Consider the following 21,293-nt stretch of genomic DNA (forward strand, 5'->3'; position numbering starts at 1 on the left):
GCGACTGCGAGGATATTCTGGATGGTTGTTGCTAGGGCGTTGCTGGGTTGCTTACTGGACTGAGTCGAAAGAGCCCACCTACAAGTCTCTTTAATATTCTGGTCTAGATATGGCTCGTGTCCCTCCTTCAATTGAAGTCTACTGGAATCTATGGGTCTTTAACAATGTTTTACCATCAAAGAAAAGACTCTTTGTCAAATACTGAATCATTTTGAATCTCATCTTATATTTATCTCTAAAACACGTGCTCTTGCTCTGAGTGGAAAGTAAAATGCACATATGCCCATTAGAAAACATTTATGCATTTACTTCTTTCGTTACATTCTTTTTTCAGAGTCTAAATGTTCATGTGTCCATATGAATGCCTCTCCGTCTTGATGCGAGAATCTTCACATCATATTCTGTCAGATGACATGTAATGGTGCTGACCAAGACTAAACAGCTTCTGTCTGCTGTGGTCTCACAAGGGGTAATATAACACTCTTGTTTTCCTTTTTTTGAATTGAATAAAACAAGAAAATAGGAAAGTAGTTAACACTGAACTTAGCCTGTGGTCTTTTACTGTCATCTAGTGGCAGAAGATGACAGCACATACTAAAAGGCTAATAGCGTCAAGCCCAGCTGCCCAAAATTCTGCTCAATCTTGCACTTTTTTTCCCAGTGAGATATACATATAGATCCATTAATACATGAAGATTTTAGCCACCCTTTGTCTAGATTACAGCTCTGCCACCAGAGGTGCCACCAGAGATGCTTTTGAAACAGTACTGGAGAAGTTCCCATGTATGCTAGACAACTGTTGGGTGCTTTTCCTTTACTATCTGTTCCAAATCATCCATTCAAATAATAATAATAATAATAATAATAATTTCAAGTATTCATGCATGAATGCATTAGATCAAAAGGTCTTTAAAATCATAAGAAACATAAATTCAGCCAAGTGTGTCTAAACATTTGTCTTAATATCTATTAATCAAATCAAATCACTTTTATTGTCACACAACCATATACACAAGTGCAGTAGTGTGTGAAATTCTTGGGTGCAGTTCCGAGCAACATAGTAGTCGTGACAGTGATGAGACAATTTACAATAAACATCAGATTTACAACATAGTTTAAAATCTAATATTCACATAATTATACACAACACAAAATACAAATAATAACATACAATGTACAGTATACAATACACACAATATAGAATACACATTATACAATAAAAAAATAAATTAAAAAAAAGTATATATAGATTGTACAGTAGGTTGTATTGTACTGTATTGACATTCAGGCTGTCAGTTGATAGTAAGTTGTTAAGAGAGAATATAATATAATAATAATATAATTTATGACAGTCCGGTGTGAGATATAAGAGTAAGAGTAATAAAGTGCAGTGCTGATGTATTTTGATCGTGAGAGATCAAGAGTTCAAAAGTCTGATTGCTTGGGGGAAGAAGCTGTCATGGAGTCGGCTGGTGCGGGTCCTGATGCTGCGATACTGCCTGCCTGATGGTAGCAGTGAGAACAGCCCATGGCTCGGGTGGCTGGAGTCTCTGATGATCCTCCGAGCTTTTTTCACACACTGCCTGGTATATATGTCCTGGAGGGAGGGAAACTCACCTCCGATGATGTGTCTGGCAGTTCGCACCACACTTTGCAGGGCTTTGCGGTTGTGGGCGGTGCTATTGCCGTACCAGGCGGAGATGCAGCCAGTCAGGATGCTCTCTACAGTGCAGGTGTAGAACCGTGTGAGGATGTGGCGGTTCATTCCAAATTCCAAATTATTAGATATATTTGTTAAAGACTACTGTATTCAGGTATCTACTCTTACTTTAAATTGTGGTAAATTGTGACAACATTGTACATCTGTAAGTATGGTGTCATGGATGAGTGGGATGGATCCATATGCAGAGTAGTTAATAGACATACAATAATCCAAACGCAACAGGCAAAAAAAAAAAAAAAAAGGTAACAGTCGAAAAGAAAAGCTGATTAATCCAAAGACGTAACACAAAGGCAAAAACCAGGGGAAAATCATCAGGCATATATAACCTCCAATACTTCACAAAGAGCAGTAGTCAGGGCAGCGTATATGTATGCATGAGTGCCAATTGGAAACAAGTATTTCTGTATCATTAATTCAGTATTCAGACTATAGTGACAACTGCGAGATGACGAAACTGCGGTGGATGACAACAGCAGTAAATTCCAAAGAATTGTGTAGATGAAAACTTATTTGAATAATGACTAGGAAGGTGATAATTATTTAGACATTTAAAAAAAGCATTTACTGTATATATTCCAGTACTTTATGGATAAATAAATGTGGAATAAACATGATTATCCAGAGTTGGATAAAACATGCTGCACTGTAGCATAAAAGCACTTCACTGTCTGGCAATTACATCAGTAGAACCATTTCATGTATCCAAAATAACAAGATCAAAGTAATGCTAAAAGAAACCTTATGTATAGATGTCAGTTCTCATAATAAAATATACTGTATACTCTGATAATCTGTACTGACACCAGTTAATGGTGAAAAAAAAAAAATATATATATATATATATATATATATATATATATATATATATATATATATATATATATATATGTATAAAAAGAATCATAATAATAACAGTTATAATAATGATAACTATAAACATGTGAAAACTTCCTTGAAAATAATTCTTATTTTAATATGCACAGACAGACGGATGGACAAATAGATAGTTAGATACATTTCATTCTTTAAATTCTTTCTTTTTATTTTCTCAATAATTATTCAGGAAACAAGATGTTCATTATGTAGTGTTGAAGGTGATTTTAATAATTTTTATGTGTGACATTGCTTATGACTGCTTATGCATATATTCACAGTTAGGGCACTTTGAGCTATATTTCTTTTTCATATACAGTTGTGCTCAAAAGGTTCAGAAATTGTGAAATTTTGGCATTGATTTTGAAAATATGACTGATCATGCAAAAACACTGTCTATATGAAGCCATTTATCATCACATAGTTGTTTGGCTCCTTTTTAAATCATAATGGTAACAGAAATCACCCAAATGGCCCTGATCAAAAGTTTACATACCCTTGAATGTTTGGCCTTGTTACAGACACACAAGGTGACACACACAGGTTTAAATGGCAATTAAAGGTTAATTTCCCACACCTGTGGCTTTTTAAATTGCAATTAGTGTCTGTGTATAAATAGACAATGAGTTTGTTAGCTCTCACGTGGATGCACTGAGCAGGCTAGATACTGAGCCATGGGGAGCAGAAAAGAACTGTCAAAAGACCTGCGTAACAAGGTAATGGAACTTTATAAAGATGGAAAAGGATATAAAAAGATATCCAAAGCCTTGAAAATGCCAGTCAGTACTGTTCAATCACTTATTAAGAAGTGGAAAATTCAGGGATCTCTTGATACCAAGCCAAGGTCAGGTAGACCAAGAAAGATTTCAGCCACAACTGCCAGAAGAATTGTTTGGGAAAAACCCACAGGTAACTTAAGGAGAAATACAGGCTGCTCTGGAAAAAGACGGTGTGGTTGTTTCAAGGAGCACAATACTTGTTGACCCCTCTCCAAACATAGCGCTTATAGTTGTGACCATAAAGCTCTATTTTGGTCTCATCACTCCAAATTACAGTGTGCCAGAAGCTGTGAGGCGTGTCAAGGTGTTGTCGGGCATATTGTAACCAGGTTTTTTTGTGGCATTGGCGCAGTAAAGGCTTCTTTCTGGCAACTCGACAATGCAGCTTATTTTTGTTCAAGTATCATCGTATTGTGCTCGTAAAGTAGAGTTTAGCATTTAAAGTGTAAAATATGTTTGTCATGTAGTCTTAAACTAAAGCAAGCCATAAAAAATGTGTGATCCTGTGATTAAAAAAAACAACAATTTTTTAAAAACAAAAATAGATTATAGGACAGGAATCCATTGTAATCATTTTTATGTATGGAATTCTTTACGAATCTCTTATATATTCACAATTAGTGCACTTTGAGCTACAGTGCATCCGGAAAGTATTCACAGCGCTTCACTTTTTCCACATTTTATTATGTTACAGCCTTATTCCAAAATGGATTAAATTCATTATTTTCCTCAAAATTCTACAAACAATACCCCATAATGACAACATGAAAGAAGTTTGTTTGAAATCTTTGCAAATTTATAAAAAAAAAAAAAAACGAAAAGAAAAAAAAAAATCACATGTACATAAGTATTCACAGCCTTTGCCATGACACTCAAAATTGAGCTCAGGTGCATCCTGTTTCCACTGATCAACCTTGAGATGTTTCTACAACTTGATTGGAGTACACCTGTGGTAAATTCAGTTGATTCGACATGATTTGGAAAGGCACACACCTGTCTATATAAGGTACTACAGTTAACAGTGCATGTCAGAGCACAAACCAAGCCATGAAGTCCAAGGAATTGTCTGTAGACCTCCGAGACAGGATTGTATCGAGGCACAGATCTGGGGAAGGGTACAGAAAAATGTCTGCAGCATTGAAGGTCCCAATGAGCACAGTGGCCTCCATCATCCGTAAATGGAAGAAGTTTGGAACCACCAGGACTCTTTCTAGAGCTGGCCGCATGGCCAAACTGAGCGATCGGGGGAGAAGGGCCTTAGTCAGGGAGGTGACCAAGAACCCGATGGTCACTCTGACAGAGCTCCAGCATTTCTCTGTGGAGAGAGGAGAACCTTCCAGAAGAACAACCATCTCTGCAGCACTCCACCAAGCAGGCCTGTATGGTAGAGTGGCCAGACGGAAGCCACTCCTCAGTAAAAGGCACATGACAGCCTGCCTGGAGTTTGCCAAAAGGCACCAGAAGGACTCTAAGACCATGAGAAACAAAGATTGAACTCTTTGGCCTGAATGGCAAGCGTCATGTCTGGAGGAAACCAGGCACCGCTCATCACCTGGCCAATACCATCCCTACAGTGAAGCATGGTGGTGGCAGCATCATGCTGTGGGGATGTTTTTCAGCGGCAGGAACTGGGAGACTAGTCAGGATCGAGGGAAGGATGAATGCAGCAATGTACAGAGACATCCTTGATGAAAACCTGCTCCAGAGCGCTCTGGACCTCAGACTGGGGCGAAGGTTCATCTTCCAACAGGACAACGACCCTAAGCACACAGCCAAGATAACAAAGGAGTGGCTCCGGGACAACTCTGTGAATGTCCTTGAGTGGCCCAGCCAGAGCCCAGACTTGAACCCGATTGAACATCTCTGGAGAGATCTGAAAATGGCTGTGCACCGATGCTCCCCATCCAACCTGATGGAGCTTGAGAGGTCCTGCAAAGAAGAATGGGAGAAACTGCCCAAAAATAGGTGTGCCAAGCTTGTAGCATCATACTGAAAAAGACTTGAGGCTGTAATTGGTGCCAAAGGTGCTTCAACAAAGTATTGAGCAAAGGCTGTGAATACTTATGTACATGTGATTTTTTTTTTTTTTTTTTTTTTTTATAAATTTGCAAAAATTTTAAACAAACTTCTTTCACGTTGTCATTATGGGGTATTGTTTGTAGAATTTTGAGGAAAATAATGAATTTAATCCATTTTGGAATAAGGCTGTAACATAACAAAATGTGGAAAAAGTGAAGCGCTGTGAATACTTTCCGGATGCACTGTATCTGCATTGTCTTTTTTTTTTTTTTTTTGTAAAGAAGAGTTTAGCATTTAAAGATAAAATAACAATGTCGTGTAGTGTTAAACTAACGCGAGCCATACAAGTGTGTGATCCTGTGCTTAAAAAAAAACAAAAACTAGATAGGATAGGAAGCCGTATCATCATATGTACGTCAACATAATCTGCAGGCATGGCGAGTGTAATGCTGCATTAGATAGCTGCAGGTCGATAATGAAAACGTCCATTAAAGCGAGAGGGGAAAGCAAAAGCACACACCTAGGAAGGCAACAAAGAGTATTTTCATGAAGGCTTTGGTTTTGTAGAAAGGCATTGAGATAAATCATTCGCACTTCCTCAGCACCTCCTGCATATTCTCCTCCCACTCCTCATTGCGAGATTCCAAGTCATCCCCTACGATGCCGAAGTAGCCCATAAGAACGATGAAACCGATGCAGAACAGGTAAGCAATTCAAATGCAGAGGTTTTCCATGACGTGCCGGTCACCCTGTGAATGCTTCAAGTACACGTCCAGAATAGGCTGACTGAAGAGCTTCCTCTTCCCAATTACACCTCCATCAAGCATGTACATGTTCTGGACATCTTTGTTGTTAATGAAACTAAATCTTCCTTCTTACGCTGCAGGGCATCTGGATTTGCCTCTACAATCTCCATGAATTTGCAGAACTGATGCTTAATATTTTCTTTAGCCTTGTGGTGCTGCCTGTCCACCGTTTCCTTCCTGATCTGCAGCAGGGCTTGATGGTTCTTATTTGAAATTTCATCCAGGGCTCGATTCACGCTCCCATATTCCCGCTTGAGTTTCTGAAGATCTTCATTGTTCACATGTTGCAGCACCAACTTGATCAGGGAGCCAGCAATGCCGAAGATGGGATTGACCACTACTGCTGCGGACGAGATCTTTCGAGAACTTTCACAAGGCCTCTCTTCAGCTTTTCGGGGTCTTCGAATACCTCATGATCATCCATTGCGACTTGAGAAAGTTCTTCTTAATGATGATGTTCACCTGAAGAAGGAATCGGATGACATTTTGAAAGTTCTAAATATTTCTGCTTTCTTCTAAAAGCACAATATATTTATTTCCCAGATAGGCTTAGTAGACTGACCATCTATGGCAATCCAGTCTCTGAAAACATCGGGCGAGTTTGCATTTAATGCAAATCAGAGCAATTTCCATATTCACCTGGATCCATGCATAAATCACAGCCCTTTGTGCACTCATATCATGAACTGACTTGACAGAAATCACATTTTATTGGACTGAATAGTAACTGCCACGATTCAAGAGAAAAAACATATAAATTTATTGTGCAAAGAATACCACAAAACATAATGAAGCAAATGATTATATAACAATGATTGTATCTCACGTCAAAGATTCAGATATCACACAGACCTACACATAATTTGGACCCACAACATGCTTTTAAATGGAATGGAAAGCAGAACAAAAAAGCTTTCGTGGAGACATTTCTAGAGCATTGCACTACAGGGACACTCTAGTATTGCATTGAAAAAAATTACCCACTTTACAACCCTTTACCCACACATTATATATACACTACCGGACCAAAGTTTTGGAACACTTGACTGAAATGTTTCTCATAATCTTAAAAATCTTTTGATCTGAAGGCGTATGCTTAAATGTTTGAAATTAGTTTTGTAGACAAAAATATAATTGTGCTGCCATATTAATTTATTTCATTATAAAACTAAAATTTAATAAAAATAAAAAAAACGTTTTTGAATTTGGACCAAACTTGGACCAAATAATAAAGAAAAGCAGCCAATAAGTGCCCAACATAGATGGGAACTCCTTCAATACTGTTTAAAAAGCATCTCAGGGTGATACCTCAAGAAGTTGGTTGAGAAAATGTCAAGAGTACATGTCTGCAAATTCAAAGCCAAGGGTGACTACTTTGAAGATGCTAAAATATAACACAGTTTTGATTTATTTTGGATTTTGTTTAGTCACAACAAAATTCCCATAGTTCCATTTATGTTATTCCATAGTTTTAATAACTTTAATATTATTCTAAAATGTGAATAATAAAGAATGAGTAAGTGTTTCAAAACTTTTGACTGGTAGTATATGCTTCCTGATTCAAACTTTCAGAATCTGAAAGGGATTTGTCTCTGCAATCTTTCAGTGCAACATTTCGCCTTCAGTTTTTCTCTGTACATTGGTCAAGAGCTTCTTGCATCTTGGCTTGAATATCGATGACCCTTTGGGCCCATTTGTCTCTCACTTCATCCTCGTCATCTTCGGTGACAGAGGTGTAGGCCATCAGTGTCATAAGACCAATGTAGAACAAGTGAGCCAGGTGAGAGCACCTGGCCTCCATCACCCTTCTGTTCTTGTTGCAGTGTTCCAGGTATACCTTCAACATGGGCCTCCCAAAAAGAGCCCCAGTGCCTATCACACCACGATAATACACATCTAAGCTCAGGTCACTCTTGTCCCTCTCGTAGATCTTCACAAACTCTGCCATGTGACGATCCGAGTTCTCAGGATCCAGCTTTACTTTTTCCATCATGGTGTTGAAAGCTCCATACTGATGCTTGATGAACTCCTCATATTTCCCAAACGTCTCGTTGATTTCATCAATGTGGATCTGTCGAAGGGTCTGCTTGTTCTTCTCCGAGATGTTTTCCAGCTTATCATGGATCTGCTTGAAGTCCTTGTCCAGTTCATGGTCCTCCTCATCCACTAGGCCTTTCCTAACCACCCCAACTACAGAGGTTACGATCCCAAATAGAGGATCTATGGAGGCGGCAAAGGACGAGATCTTCTCCACATAGCCCAGCACTTTGACTGCTGTCACTTTGATCTGCTGTTTGTCTGCCATAGGAGGGTCTGAAACTTGGGCTTTGGTCCCAAAGTCTTTTCAGTCTTGTTTGATTCTGAAACGAGAGGAAAACTTAAGTTCTTAATGACCCTCTTCAAAAAGCAAACAATAATGATTCCACTATTTTCTGTCCTTAACGTTCAAGTTTGAACTTAACATGCTTGGCCTGATCTCATGAAAATTACATAGCTGTGGCGACATTTTCGCTAACTGATATTACGTAGTTCCTTACACGTATCGCGGCAGATCTTAGGTGAAATGTCCACTAAGTGGCGTTAAAAGAGAGCTAAATTTTCTTCTAAACAGTTGAGGTTTTTAAAGTCAGTTCTCTGTGTTTTAAAATCAACAAAACCCACTTACCCAAACCAAACCGATAGTGCCAAAAGGAGCAAATGCAAGATTGCAATTGCTGAAGTAACCACGTCATTTTGTGGTGCTTCTTTGGCACTTTCGGCTCATTTGTCGACTTGTGTGTTCTTTAGGTCTCGTACCCCAGACCATTGCAATCGCAACACTATCAGTTGAGCAACTGTCCAATTTGATGACTCTCGAACTAAATAATTAATGTAGTTGGTGATGTAATACTAACATTAAAATGTGTTGCCTTACAAGTCATGCATTATAGTAAAAGTGTTTAGATGTCATAAGATGGCATTTTGTGGGGAACAGATTGAAAAGTAAGTGTTTATTAACTGATAATCTGTCGTTTTATTTGTGTTTTGTGTGAAAGGGAATAAAAGTTATTTTAGCACCTCTATTGTTCATTTCACCAGGAAACATCCGCAATACGAACAAGCCACGTAAAAATCATTTTGCAAAAATGTAGGTATAGTAATGTGATTCTATGAGACCAGGTTGATATTTTTTTCTTTCTGCGAGTGCAAAAAGTTGCTCCAGCTCTAAATCTGCAGTGTCTAGTGATGTAGTTTCCCATTTATACCTTTTAAAAAAAAAAAAAAAAAAAAAAAGATTTTTACACAAGGCAATGCTATACAAAACATTTAAACTTTAAGACTAAGATTAAACAGGTAATAAGTCACACATCCTTTCGTTTGGTTTACAAGTTTTTGTGCTTTGACAAAGAAGGTTCACAGGAAGTATTGACTCATCCTTATATTCACATGAAAAAGGGAACTAATTTATCAGTTCACTAATCAAAACCGGTTTGCAGATTAAAAACAAAGAAAACTGGTAATTCTACAACCAAAACAATGCAGTTGAGAAGTTTTACATATTTAGTAAACCACATGGAATAATAAATGATATCATGATTGTGGTTTTACTCGTATTTTCCTCGCTTTAAACTAAAAGATTTCCAAATGCAACAGATATTCTCCTGTAACACGCAGCTGTCTCTGTCAGTACACTGAATGAGGTTTCTGGACTGAATGAATGCTGAAAAAAGGCACGGCCCACAAGCAGGCTAACATAATTAGCTCAAGACAAGATAAACAGTTAAAGTATTCAGTTACACAACACATTTAGCAGCAAAATTATTACAAATTCATGTCACAGGATACACATTCAGTACACCTGAGAGCAAGAAAATGGCTAAGCTACGAATCTTACCAGTAATGCGTCTGTAGCTGCTCAGTTCCTGAAGGTGCTGCTTCTATTTTTGTATAAGCAGCCACCATTTCACTGTCCCGACTGAGAAACAGCTCCTCCCTTATAAAGGCAGGGTGTAGGAGTGACTCATACCAAAGCATTGCTGATTGGCTTAGAATGGTGGGGGAAAAAAACTATGCAACTTTTCCGCATTCCCTCATGAAACACGTTTAAAATGATTGTGTACATTGTTTGTAAAACCATTCTGTCATTTAAGTCAATGCAACAATTTTTACACTATAGTACTTCCTGTCATTTTTCGTGAATGAGGCCATGTGTGTAAAAATTTAGGAAGCAGGTATTTCCTGTTGTGGCTCATCTGGTTAAGTTAAAAAAATACCACTGAACCATAAAACAAAGGATGAATAGATGTAAAAGCCGATAGGCTGTCTGGCAACTGTTCATGTCAGCTCCCATTTAAACAGCTGTAAGGGAGTCGAGTCAAGTTCATGACAGATGAGGCTGTGTGTTGTGAGCCGGGCTTTTTGTGGTTTCATTTTGCAAACACTCTAGTTAAGACAGGAAAATGAACTCTTACGTTGCAGTGGCAAGGAAAGGATATCCCATATGGAGCTCTTGGCTTTTCTTTCCAAGTAGTACAAGACAGAACAAAAGAAAAAAAGAAAGTCAAAATACTATCAGTCAGTGGCGATTTCTCCGAGAAGGCAGAGGAGGCAGTGCCTCCTCAAAAATTCGGGTGGGAAAAATAAACAACTGTACATAAATTAAACAAATAATATATAACGAAATATGAGATCAAACAATGTTTAAAGCTGTCATCTTTATGAAGTCATTCGATTAAACAGCGATACCAATGGATAAAGTTTTAGTGTCTCTCAAGTCTCCCCTCTGCTCATTGCAATCATTGAGCTCCTAAAGCATGGTGTGAATGTGACTGCGGTAACCGCCAAATATAGGCGAAAAGTCACATGAGGGGAGACATTGGCTCCGATTAGCACTTATTCGTTCATTACGCTGTTAATCAATCAATGCAATAGTGCCCACCTCTCATGCTCTAGACTGTATGGAAGTGGAGAAACTATTTACACAGTGAACAACTAACGACATGGACAACAGTACTTTTGGTCACGTCCCGGTCAAAACGAACTTGAAATGGCTTGAAACATGAAATGGTGTGCCAGTGAGCCACTTGAGCGCTTGCTCTTGCAGTAAATGTGGCAGCTCGTGCCTTTATGAATCTTGCAGAGTTTAGCATGGAGTAGATGACAAATTATCCGAAAATAAGATAACAAACAGATAAAATATACATAAAATACGGTTGTTGCTGTATTCTTGTAGGTATGAAGCAATGTAAAAATAATAAATAAAATACAATGCATACACTTGATGAGTCTTTGATATGCCTTCCCATACAGAAATCTGATATATGGCAGTTAACTTACTGTATATATAATAGTTAATTTTGTTTGGGCACCTTTTTGTGCCTCTAGTTAAAGGGATATTTCACCCAAAAATGAAAATTCTCTCATGATTTGCTCAGCCTCATGCCATGCCAGATGTGTATGACTCTTTTTTTCTGCAGAACACAAACAAAGATTTGTATAAATATAAATATATCAGCTCTGTCCTCACAATCCAAGTGAATGGTGCCCAGAAGTTTGAATCTCCAAAAATCACACAAAGTCAGCAAAGAAGTAATCCATACGACTCCAGTGGTTAAATCCATGTCTTTTGAAGCGATGTGATAGGTGTGGATGAGAAACAGATCAATATTTAAGTCCTTTTTTACTATAAATCTCCACTTTCAGTTCCACATTCTTCTTCTTTTGTTTTTTGGCGATCCACATTCTTTGTGCATATCGTCACCTACTGGTCAGGGCTTGTCAAAGGTGGAGATTTATAGTTAAAAAGGACATAAATATTGATCTGTTTCTCATAAGATTTAATCAGGATTTAACCAGTGGAGTCTTTTTGGATTACTTTTATGCTGACTTTGTGATTTTTGTAGATTCAAAGTTCTGGCCATCATTCACTTGCATTGTGTGGACCTACAGACCTGAAATATTCTTCTAAACATCTCAGTTTGTGTTCATCAGAAGAAAGAAAGTCATATATATCTGAGATGGCATGAGGGTGAGAGAATGATGAGAGAATTTTCTTTTTGGGTAAACTATCCCTTTAAAACTATTAAAATATTAATACATTTAAAACATATTGTCTTTAGATTCTTATTTTTACTTTAACTTGTGTGTTTCTCTTTTATATACATACCGTTTGAGCATTGTTGGAGGGACCCTTAGATTTAAGACTTTCATTGCCAATGACAGCACTGTAATTGTTGTGCACATGACTAATAAAGAACTTAAGTAATGATGTATATATATATATATATATATATATATATATATATATATATATATATATATATATATATATATATATATATACAGGGGCAAAAACTTCACCCCAAAGTGCAACTCTTAGGTGTGCAGTTGGCATTTCCCCAACAGCAAAACTGCTGGGCCATCGCAATTCACATGGAATGAGGGGAAGACTTACCTTCACCAGTGACCTGTACGGTGGGAGTGCCTCAGACAAGGCAATAAGAGCTGACTGTGGACTTCTCCAACATCTACAACCAGGTGATATTGTTATGGCAGACAAGGGCTTCACAATTCAGGACATTTTGCTGGAGGGAATTTTGCTGAACATCCCATCTTTCCTTGTCAATGGATGGTTCACACAGGAGGAAGTGAACAATAACAGACTAATCTCCAGTGCTAGGATACACGTGAAGCTTTCCATTCAGAGGCTGAAATTGTTTTGCATTTTGGACCACATCTCATACCAGTTCAGAAAAAACATCAACAAGATACTGAAGTATGTGTGTGTCTTACAAATTTGCAAACACCCATTCTCCACTAAATTGAATAAATTAACTGAACTCAGTGTGTGTTGAACATTGTTGAATAACACTGATTCATGCCTGTTAAGGGAGAGACAGGTGTGCTTTGCCCCCTTGTGGGCATCTTCCCATCTTCCTGTTCTTTTGACTGATTTATGCCTATTTATGCCCGAGCAGGATTCGAACTGGCGTCTCCGGCATGGGAGACGGGCACGCTAACGAGGAGGCTAAAGGCTACAGCCTCTAGTGTCAGTTGCTAGCGTGCCTCTTGAGGCCAGGGGAGTGAGGTTTTTACATACCGCACAGCTACCTACCAGCTGGCTCCCTTACACATATGCATTCCATGTCAGTGTGGGACATATTCTAGCTAGCTTACTGCTAACTTCTAACTCACCTCAATCTCTTAAATCCTCTTTTTCACGGATGCCTGGACTCTACCCTTGATTATACCACCTGGGAGAACAGCTGCACTAATCACTCTGTTGGAGTTGAAAGAATTTAGACCATTTTTAACCCTCAATGGTGCCTTACTAACGAAGGAATTGATCGTGAAAAGGTTCACAGGTTCCACCATTGTTGTTTGCTTTTAGGATCTGAAGGATCATTTGGACCCGGAAATAGCTATTACATCACACGTGACATCAGACTTAAATGGATTGGTGGGGGACTTTTTATTGGAAGAAAGCTTTAAATAAGAAATTAAGGGTTGGAATAAACCAAATTTGTGAAAATAGCTTACTAAAATATGAGCTATCGATTGGTTATGCTAGAGCAGATTTAAAAAGAACGACTCTCAAAAGGTCTCGGTGTGACCAGTTACTAACATGATAAAAGGGAGTTCTAATGGGCCTTAGCAATAGAATTTAAAATATACATTAGGGTATACTGACTAAGAGGGATCGAAGTTCTGATTTGAATCTGAATAACTGCTTTACATCAGTATGAAATACCTGTTTATCAATAGATGCTTCTTTTTTACAGATCATCCCAGGGAACAGAGGTCTCCAAGCTATTGTTCATCCAGAGACAACAAGCATTCTCCAAAATGGGAAGTTTATTTGATACATGGAGAATCAGCAGACAATGAAAATAGCTTGACAGTAAAGAATACGAATTTTAATTTGGAGAATATCTGGAGAAATAAGAGTAGTCAAGAAGATGAGATCTCTTAAATGTGTCACGAGCAAAGAAGCAAAAGAGAGCTGGATAATTTGAAATAAGAGGTAATAAAGGCTAGTATTACAATGCATGTGATACAATGTATGCCTATTATCCAATAAAAAGTATGACATTTTGAACAACCTAATGATTTCCTGTGTGATCAAGAGTATAATGTAAAAAAAATTAAAATAAATTATATATAAAATATATATATATATATATATATATATATATATATATATATATATATATATATATATATATATATATAAAACATACTTTGCATTCGTTCTAGATAGAAAAACAGCATATGTGTCTCTTCAATGGTGCAAACAAAAACGTGTTTAAAGTGTGATCACTAGAATATATGGATCTCTTAAAATATAACTTTTTCTAAAACTAGCATTACATGCTTGGGGGGGGGACACTTACCAGCGTGGTGCAGAGACAGCACAAAGAAGAGCAACTGCTTGTGGATGGGTTGATATTTAGTGGATAGGACTACTCGGTTCCATTGATGCTCTGGTAAAATGAAAAAAATAAATACAATAATAATAATAAAATAAAACAATAAATAAATATCCCCCAAGTCCCAGGCCAAACACAAAGCCAATATATTTTAACCATGAAGCGCAATATGCTATACAGGACTTAATACCCCAATCGTACCAGTTTTATTATTATTATTATTATTATTATTTTAAGGATAGGCTAATTTAGTCCAGCTTTATAAAGACAATTTCATTTTTTATTTTTTTATTTTTTATTTTCAAGAACACAACGTGGGCTATTCCACAACATACAGGCAAATTATAATCACAGAGGTAAGTAAAATGTTTCTTTATTAATATTTTTGTATATTTTTAAGATTTACACATTTCAATTTCATAACAAAAGTCCATTACATTGTGTAATATATAGAATATTATTTAAATGATTTTTAAATATACAAATATTTTTATTTATTTTATTTTGTAAAAGATTACTCTATTTAATTTGATGGAATTTTGTTATATAATTTAAAAGCGTAAATCCTAAAATTATTATTTTTTTTTTTTTCAGTGTGACCTAATACTGTTTCCCAAGTTCAAATGTGTTTGAGTTTACTTATGTGTTTTGTTTTTTTAAATAACGAATATATAGAAATATGACTGAGCAAGTAGTTGATCATAAATTAACAATCAACTATTATGATACATAATATGTTGCTTTTGCCTGTTCATCAAAACTTTTGGTAGACCTTCCTGATGTCTTACTATAATAGTTATATTTATTTACATACATGTACACGTATATGGATGGATTATATATATATATATATATATATATATATATATATATATATATATATATATATATATATATATATATGGAGCTTCTTTTTATTTGTTTTAAAATAAAAGGATCTATACTATTTCCTCATTACATCACTGAAAGATTTATTGTAAAACATAAAGGATTTTTTTTTTATTTTATTAATGTGACGTCTTTCATGCTTTCAGGTAGGATGAAATGAACATCATTCAAAAAGTGTGAAAGCCCTTTAAAGACTTCTTAGTCACTCACTCATGCAATATAATAAATTTCAGACCATGTGACAAACTTTAGGAGGCCTGCCTGTGGGTACTGTCCATGGTGCTGTAAGATTTTGGAGATTGAAATCCCAGGGATTTTTTTTCTGATTACTTAAAATTTAGGTTAAAATTTGATTATTTTGACTTTCTAACTCACTGATATTTGTGCTTCAACAATGATAATACATTGTGGCGAAACTGCGCTAGTCAACAGAAGCGCGCAGATTGCACGATGCAGAACAGTTTGAGCAACGCTGTCTCGTACATAAAAGCCTCTGCTTTGCGTTGGTCGCTTTGTGTGTAGTTGAGCGGATATTCTGTATGGACAGGGTCTATCTGTCTGTCTATCTACATTTACATTTATATTTATTCATTTAGCAAACACTTTTATGTAAAGCAACTTACAAATGAGTAATACAGCAAAAGCGATTTGTCATAAGGGGGCAATAACATGAGAAGTGCTGCAATACAAAGCAGGGATGAAGGTGAAAAAAGGAGGTGAAAAAATTGAGTGAGAATTATTTCTATTTTTTGGGAGAAAGAAGACTATTTTATAAGTAGGATTGTGTCATGTGCTCACGAAAGAGATGCATCTTTAGATGTTTCTTGAAAGTATTTAGAGAATCAGCTGAATGGATGGAGTTTGTAAGGTCGTTCCACCAGTGTGGAATGGTGGCAGTGAAAGTCTGAGAAAGCAAATTTGTGCTTCTGTGAAATGGCACCACAAGGCGCCCGCTGACTGCAAGCTTTTGGAGGGCAAATAGACTCATAGTAGTGAGTGTAGATAAGGGGTGCAGAACCAGTGGCTGTTCTGTAACCGAGCATTAATACCTTGAACTTGACATGGGCAAACATTGGCAGCCAGTGCACTTCAATGAAGAGAGGCATGGCACAAGCTCTCTTGTGCTTGTTAAAAATCAAACGCGCCTCCATGTTCTGGATCAATTGCTGTGGTTTGACTCATGCAGTAAGTCCTTGAAGAAGAGCATTGCAGTAGTCCAGCCTAGATATGACAAGAGTTTGGACAAGAAGTTTTGTAGCATGCTCAGATCGGAAGGGCCCAAGCACTGAACCCTGAGGTACACCAGTAGCTAGACTTGGACACCATTCCCCTAAAGGTCACCCTGAAGGACCTACTTGTGAGGTAAGACTCAAACCAGCAAAGTGTGGTTCCTGTGATGCCCTTTGTCGAGAATCTGGTGGTTAACTGTACTGAAAGCAGCGGACAGATCCGTCAAAGTGAGAACAGATGATTTGGATGCTGCTCTCGCCAGCCTCAGAGCTTCAGTGACGGACAGCAAGGCAGTCTCAGTTGAGTGTCCGCTTTTGAAGCCAGACTGGTTGCTGTGTGGCAGGTTTTTCTGGGAGAAAAAAGAGGAGACCTGGTTGAACACGACTATTGAGTGTTTTTGGTAAAATATAAAAGGGAGGAGAGAGACAGGTCTGTAGTGAAGGGTTTAGTGTGGGTATCAGTAAGGAGAGAAGTGTTAATAATGTGTGTGAGTGGGGGCCTGGGTAGCTCAGTAAGTAAAAATGCTGACTACCACCCCTGGAGTCGCACGTTCGAATCCAGGGTGGGCTGAGTGACTCCAGCCAGGTCTCCTAAGCAACCAAATTGGCCCGGTTGCTAGGGAGGGTAGAGTCACATGGGGTAACCTCCTCGTGGTCGCTATAATGTGGTTCGCTCTCGGTGGGGCGCGTGGTGAATTGTGCATGGATGCCGTGGAGAATAGCATGAAGCCTCCACATGCGCTATGCCTCCATGGTAACGCGCTCAACAATCCATGTGATAAGATGTACGGATTGAAGGTCTCAGACACGGAGTCAACTGAGATTCGTCCTCCGCCACCTGGATTGAGACGAGTCATTGAATGATAATTGAATGGTGACCAAAACTTTGAAGTTGAAAAAAGCACATAAAAGCAGCATAAAAAGTAATCCATGTCTTGTGAAGCGATACAATCGGTTCTGGATGAGAACAGACCAAAATATAACTCCTTTTCTGCTATAAATTATGACATCAGCAGTCACCTTGGCGATCATGATTTCAAGCTAGATCATACTTCCTAGTGCCATCTTGCTCTCTGTGCATTCGTGAAGCCCTAGGAAGTGTAATCCATCTTGAAATCATGATCATGCCTTTATGGCACTTTTCCACTGCAAGTTTTGGTTCGACTCGACTCGGCTCTGCTCGCCTTACTTTTCTGAGCTTGCTTTTCCACTGCAGTTTAGTGCAGCCTCAACGTAGGTGAGATTATAGGCTGATCGTCATAGTTGCGTCATCCCATCCAGCTCTCGTTGGATCCTCTCCTCGGCTACTAACGAGAGGAACGTCTGCACCATGGTGTGGTCAATCGCACAGCCATTTCTTTTTACAATTCGAAAGTCGCGTGAACAAATTCTACTGCTATCGCTGTTGCTAACTTTAAAACTAGCGGGTTGATGTCCTGAGTCACAAATCCCGTGACGCTGGTAGTGACGATTCTCTCTGACCAGTCAGTGATCTGCAGGGTATTGACGTCACATTTAGTATCAGCTCAGCTCGCTTGGAACCTCGACCGAGGTGGTACTAAAAGAAGTACCAGGTACCAGGTACTATCCACAGCGGATAACTCCCAAAAAGCGGGCAGAGTCGAGTCGAGTCGAGCCATACCGTGCAGTGGAAAAGCCTCATTAGACTGCAATGGTAAGATGTACAGTGAAAAAGGAGTTACATTTTGGTCTGTTCTCACCTAAAAATTATTGGATTGCATCAGAAGTCATGGATTAAACCACTGAAGTCTTATGGATTATGCTGCCTTTATGTGCTTTTGGAACTTTAAAGTTTTGGTTACCATTCAGTTGCATTGTATGGACATACAGGGCAGAGATATTCTTCTAAAAATCTTTGCTTGTGTTCTGCAGAAGAAAGGAAGTCATACACGTCTGGGATGGCATGAGGGTGAGTAAATGAGAGAATGTAAATTTTTGGGTGAACTGTTCTTTTAAGCATATTGTATTTCCATGAAGTAAACATTTTGTGTGTTCAAGAATACAGTATGCTGATGTCTCGGCCCATGTCTCCTTCAGTGGATCAATCAGAGTCATTGAGAGGTATTGCGTCTACATCACAGCGCCTCCCAGTGGGAAACATTGAGCTGTTCAGTCGATGTTAAGAACTTCAGAGAAACAAAACATGTAAATGGACCTCATTTGGGGTAAAAAAAAAAAAAAAAAAGAAGTTGATCTGACAATAGCCAGTAGTTGTCTTACGTAATAAATATTCAAATATAGCAAAAACCGTTGGGCACCCAGTGTTCTCATGTTAAAAGAAACGTTCCGATTTACTGCAGAACAATCAAATAACAGAACAAGCCACACGAGGATGTGCTTTATTTTGATTGGGGTTTTTTTCCCAGTACAATGTGAAGCTGGGTATCAGAAATGGTCATGGCCGCTGCTGCCAGTATTGTCAGTGTTGCCATGGTTATACTGCTTTTAGTTTAAGTATCGCCCGGCAATACAACTTTTCTCCGTTATTTTGGCTTCATTAACCTGCATTTTTAGCTCTGGTAAATTGAAACCAGTCCTGACTTTACCTTTCGTGTTGTGATTGGAATCGTTGTGACTGGTCAAAATCAATTGGTTGCCCTGCTGCTTAATTGAATGTGCTGCTTCAGAGCCGCTGTATTTCCCACCAGGAGAAGATGAGAAGCGTGAGCAATGAATGTGAGAGGATAAAATAATCTGTAATACATAGTAATTATTTGTTTATAGCATATTATAGATTTATACTTTTACTATTTAATTTTTATATTGTATTATTCTAAAAGACTAACATTTAACCATATCAGGAGTAATAAAACAAAATGTGGATTGTTATAGTAGCCAAGGGCATAGATTTGGCTTGAACTTTGACGGGGTTGCAACGTGAAGGATTTACATGTTTCCATTGATCATGGTATAAATATTGGGGGGGGGTTGTACTTGCTTGTTTTGATTATTGGGGGGTTAACTCCCCCCCATCCCCCCTGGAATCTACGCCCCTGTTTTTAACATTATGTAAATTGCTTGTATGTTTAATTTGCTTGCTAGCTTGTCAAATGTTGGCTGTTAACTTTTGAGCTTTTTCTATGCAGGTGTGGATAATGCTGGCTAGTTAGGTTTTTGTGAGCCATTTCCAAAGCTACCATGAAGCGCTCACATGCAGCTCAAAAAAGCATAGTTTATTTCTTCAAAAGATTTGTCAAGGGATGTGGGAGGCTAAAAGATAATGTCATGAAACAATTTTAAACAGGGCCGTAACCACCATAGACATTGAGGGGGACATGTCCCCCCCAATATTCATCATAGTGGTCTACTGATATTGGGGTTTTCCATGGTTGATTATTAAATTATTACATTTGCATCCTTGATCTTAAGTGACCTGAGGTGGGGGATATACCGATTACTTTGATATACGGACAGAAATGTGTCAACCTCAAGAACGTTTTGTGTATCCTTGCTATTGCGGTGATGCAAAGTGCCGCAGTTTGGTAAGGAATGTGCATTTGTAGCCATCGTTAGTTGGTTTTGCGTTATTTTTTCATTTAAATGTGCACTTTTCTCAGCATACAGCGTGGGGAGAGTGAAGACACCTAAAGATGCTTAAAATGAAAACTGACTGAAATTTAAAAATGAAAGCAGACATTGATAGCATTTTATTCAGCAATATTTAAATTCGTTTTGTAAATATTGAAACAAAGAGCTTGATAACTAATTATTGAAAACAATATTTTATTTAAGTCCTTTCATTGGACATAGTGGATATGGAACTTCTACCTTTACTCTGGACATTGTTTTATATCAAAAAGGAACTTGATTCTTCCAGAAGTTTAATCACTTTCCTTATAAAATGTGTATTTTGCAATACATGGTTAATCAAAAGTGTTAAGAATTTCACAGTACAATATTTGCTTATATCGCCCACCCCTAAAAGTGACAATTACAACATCAAACTTAATGAGTGCAGTAAGATGTCAGGTCCAAATGATTAAGTGGTGTTTTTGCAAACAGACAGAAGCAGCAAGTGGAGACAGATTAGAATCATTAAACCTAGTGAGTGAGTATGTTCGGTCCATGATAGTAACTATATATGAGTAATTGGTGTTTTTGTAAACAGACATGAGCAGCAAAAGGAGACAGCTGGTACCTCATCACCCATCAGTGAGAGTTTGAACAGGTGAGTAAATAGTTTAGTAAGTTAGATGAAGTACATGTTCAAAAAAAGTAAGTTTAATGATTATTAGAATCATTAAATCTAAAAACACCTTAAAATAATGCAGCAGACAGTGAAATTTTTTTCACTATTATGATCCCCTCAAAAAGAAAAAAAAAAGTATTCAGTCATCTATATTAATATATGATTTTATGTTGCTTGAAAAAAAAAGTAAAAAAAAAAGTGGCAGTACTACTTTGTGGCATGTGATGGCACCCCTGCATGCTAAGAAGTAAATCTACCAAGTAAAAAAAATGTGGGCTGTTAGAAACACATCTTTCTTTTTCCTAACACTCAGGAGCAGGTGGCAACAGATATCAATGATATCCAGATACAAGCTGTG

General features: G+C 37.8%; 1 protein-coding gene, 1 long non-coding RNA gene and 1 pseudogene across 2 annotated transcripts in view; 1 reads left to right on the forward strand and 2 right to left on the reverse strand.

Moving 5' to 3' along the window:
* LOC127453252 (uncharacterized) overlaps positions 1–14,260 on the forward strand; it is a 51,121-nt gene extending 36,861 nt beyond the window's left edge. The window contains exons 2-3 of the long non-coding RNA XR_007899380.1: positions 335–469; positions 13,961–14,260. This is a non-coding gene — a long non-coding RNA (uncharacterized LOC127453252). The remainder of the gene's footprint in view (positions 1–334; positions 470–13,960) is intronic.
* On the reverse strand, positions 5,723–6,851 carry LOC127453223 (protein rapunzel-like; annotated as a pseudogene).
* LOC127453216 (protein rapunzel-like) lies at positions 6,937–10,206 on the reverse strand. The gene is made up of 2 exons (XM_051719460.1): positions 10,075–10,206; positions 6,937–8,560 (listed from the first exon to the last, which is right to left on the reverse strand). The coding sequence occupies exon 2, from the start codon at positions 8,503–8,505 to the stop codon at positions 7,822–7,824; it is 684 nt and encodes a 227-aa protein (XP_051575420.1). The 5' UTR covers positions 8,506–8,560; positions 10,075–10,206; the 3' UTR covers positions 6,937–7,821.
* Positions 14,261–21,293: the final 7,033 nt, after the last annotated feature.

Source organism: Myxocyprinus asiaticus, chromosome 15 (genome assembly GCF_019703515.2).
Source record: "Myxocyprinus asiaticus isolate MX2 ecotype Aquarium Trade chromosome 15, UBuf_Myxa_2, whole genome shotgun sequence".
NCBI lineage: Eukaryota > Metazoa > Chordata > Actinopteri > Cypriniformes > Catostomidae > Myxocyprinus > Myxocyprinus asiaticus.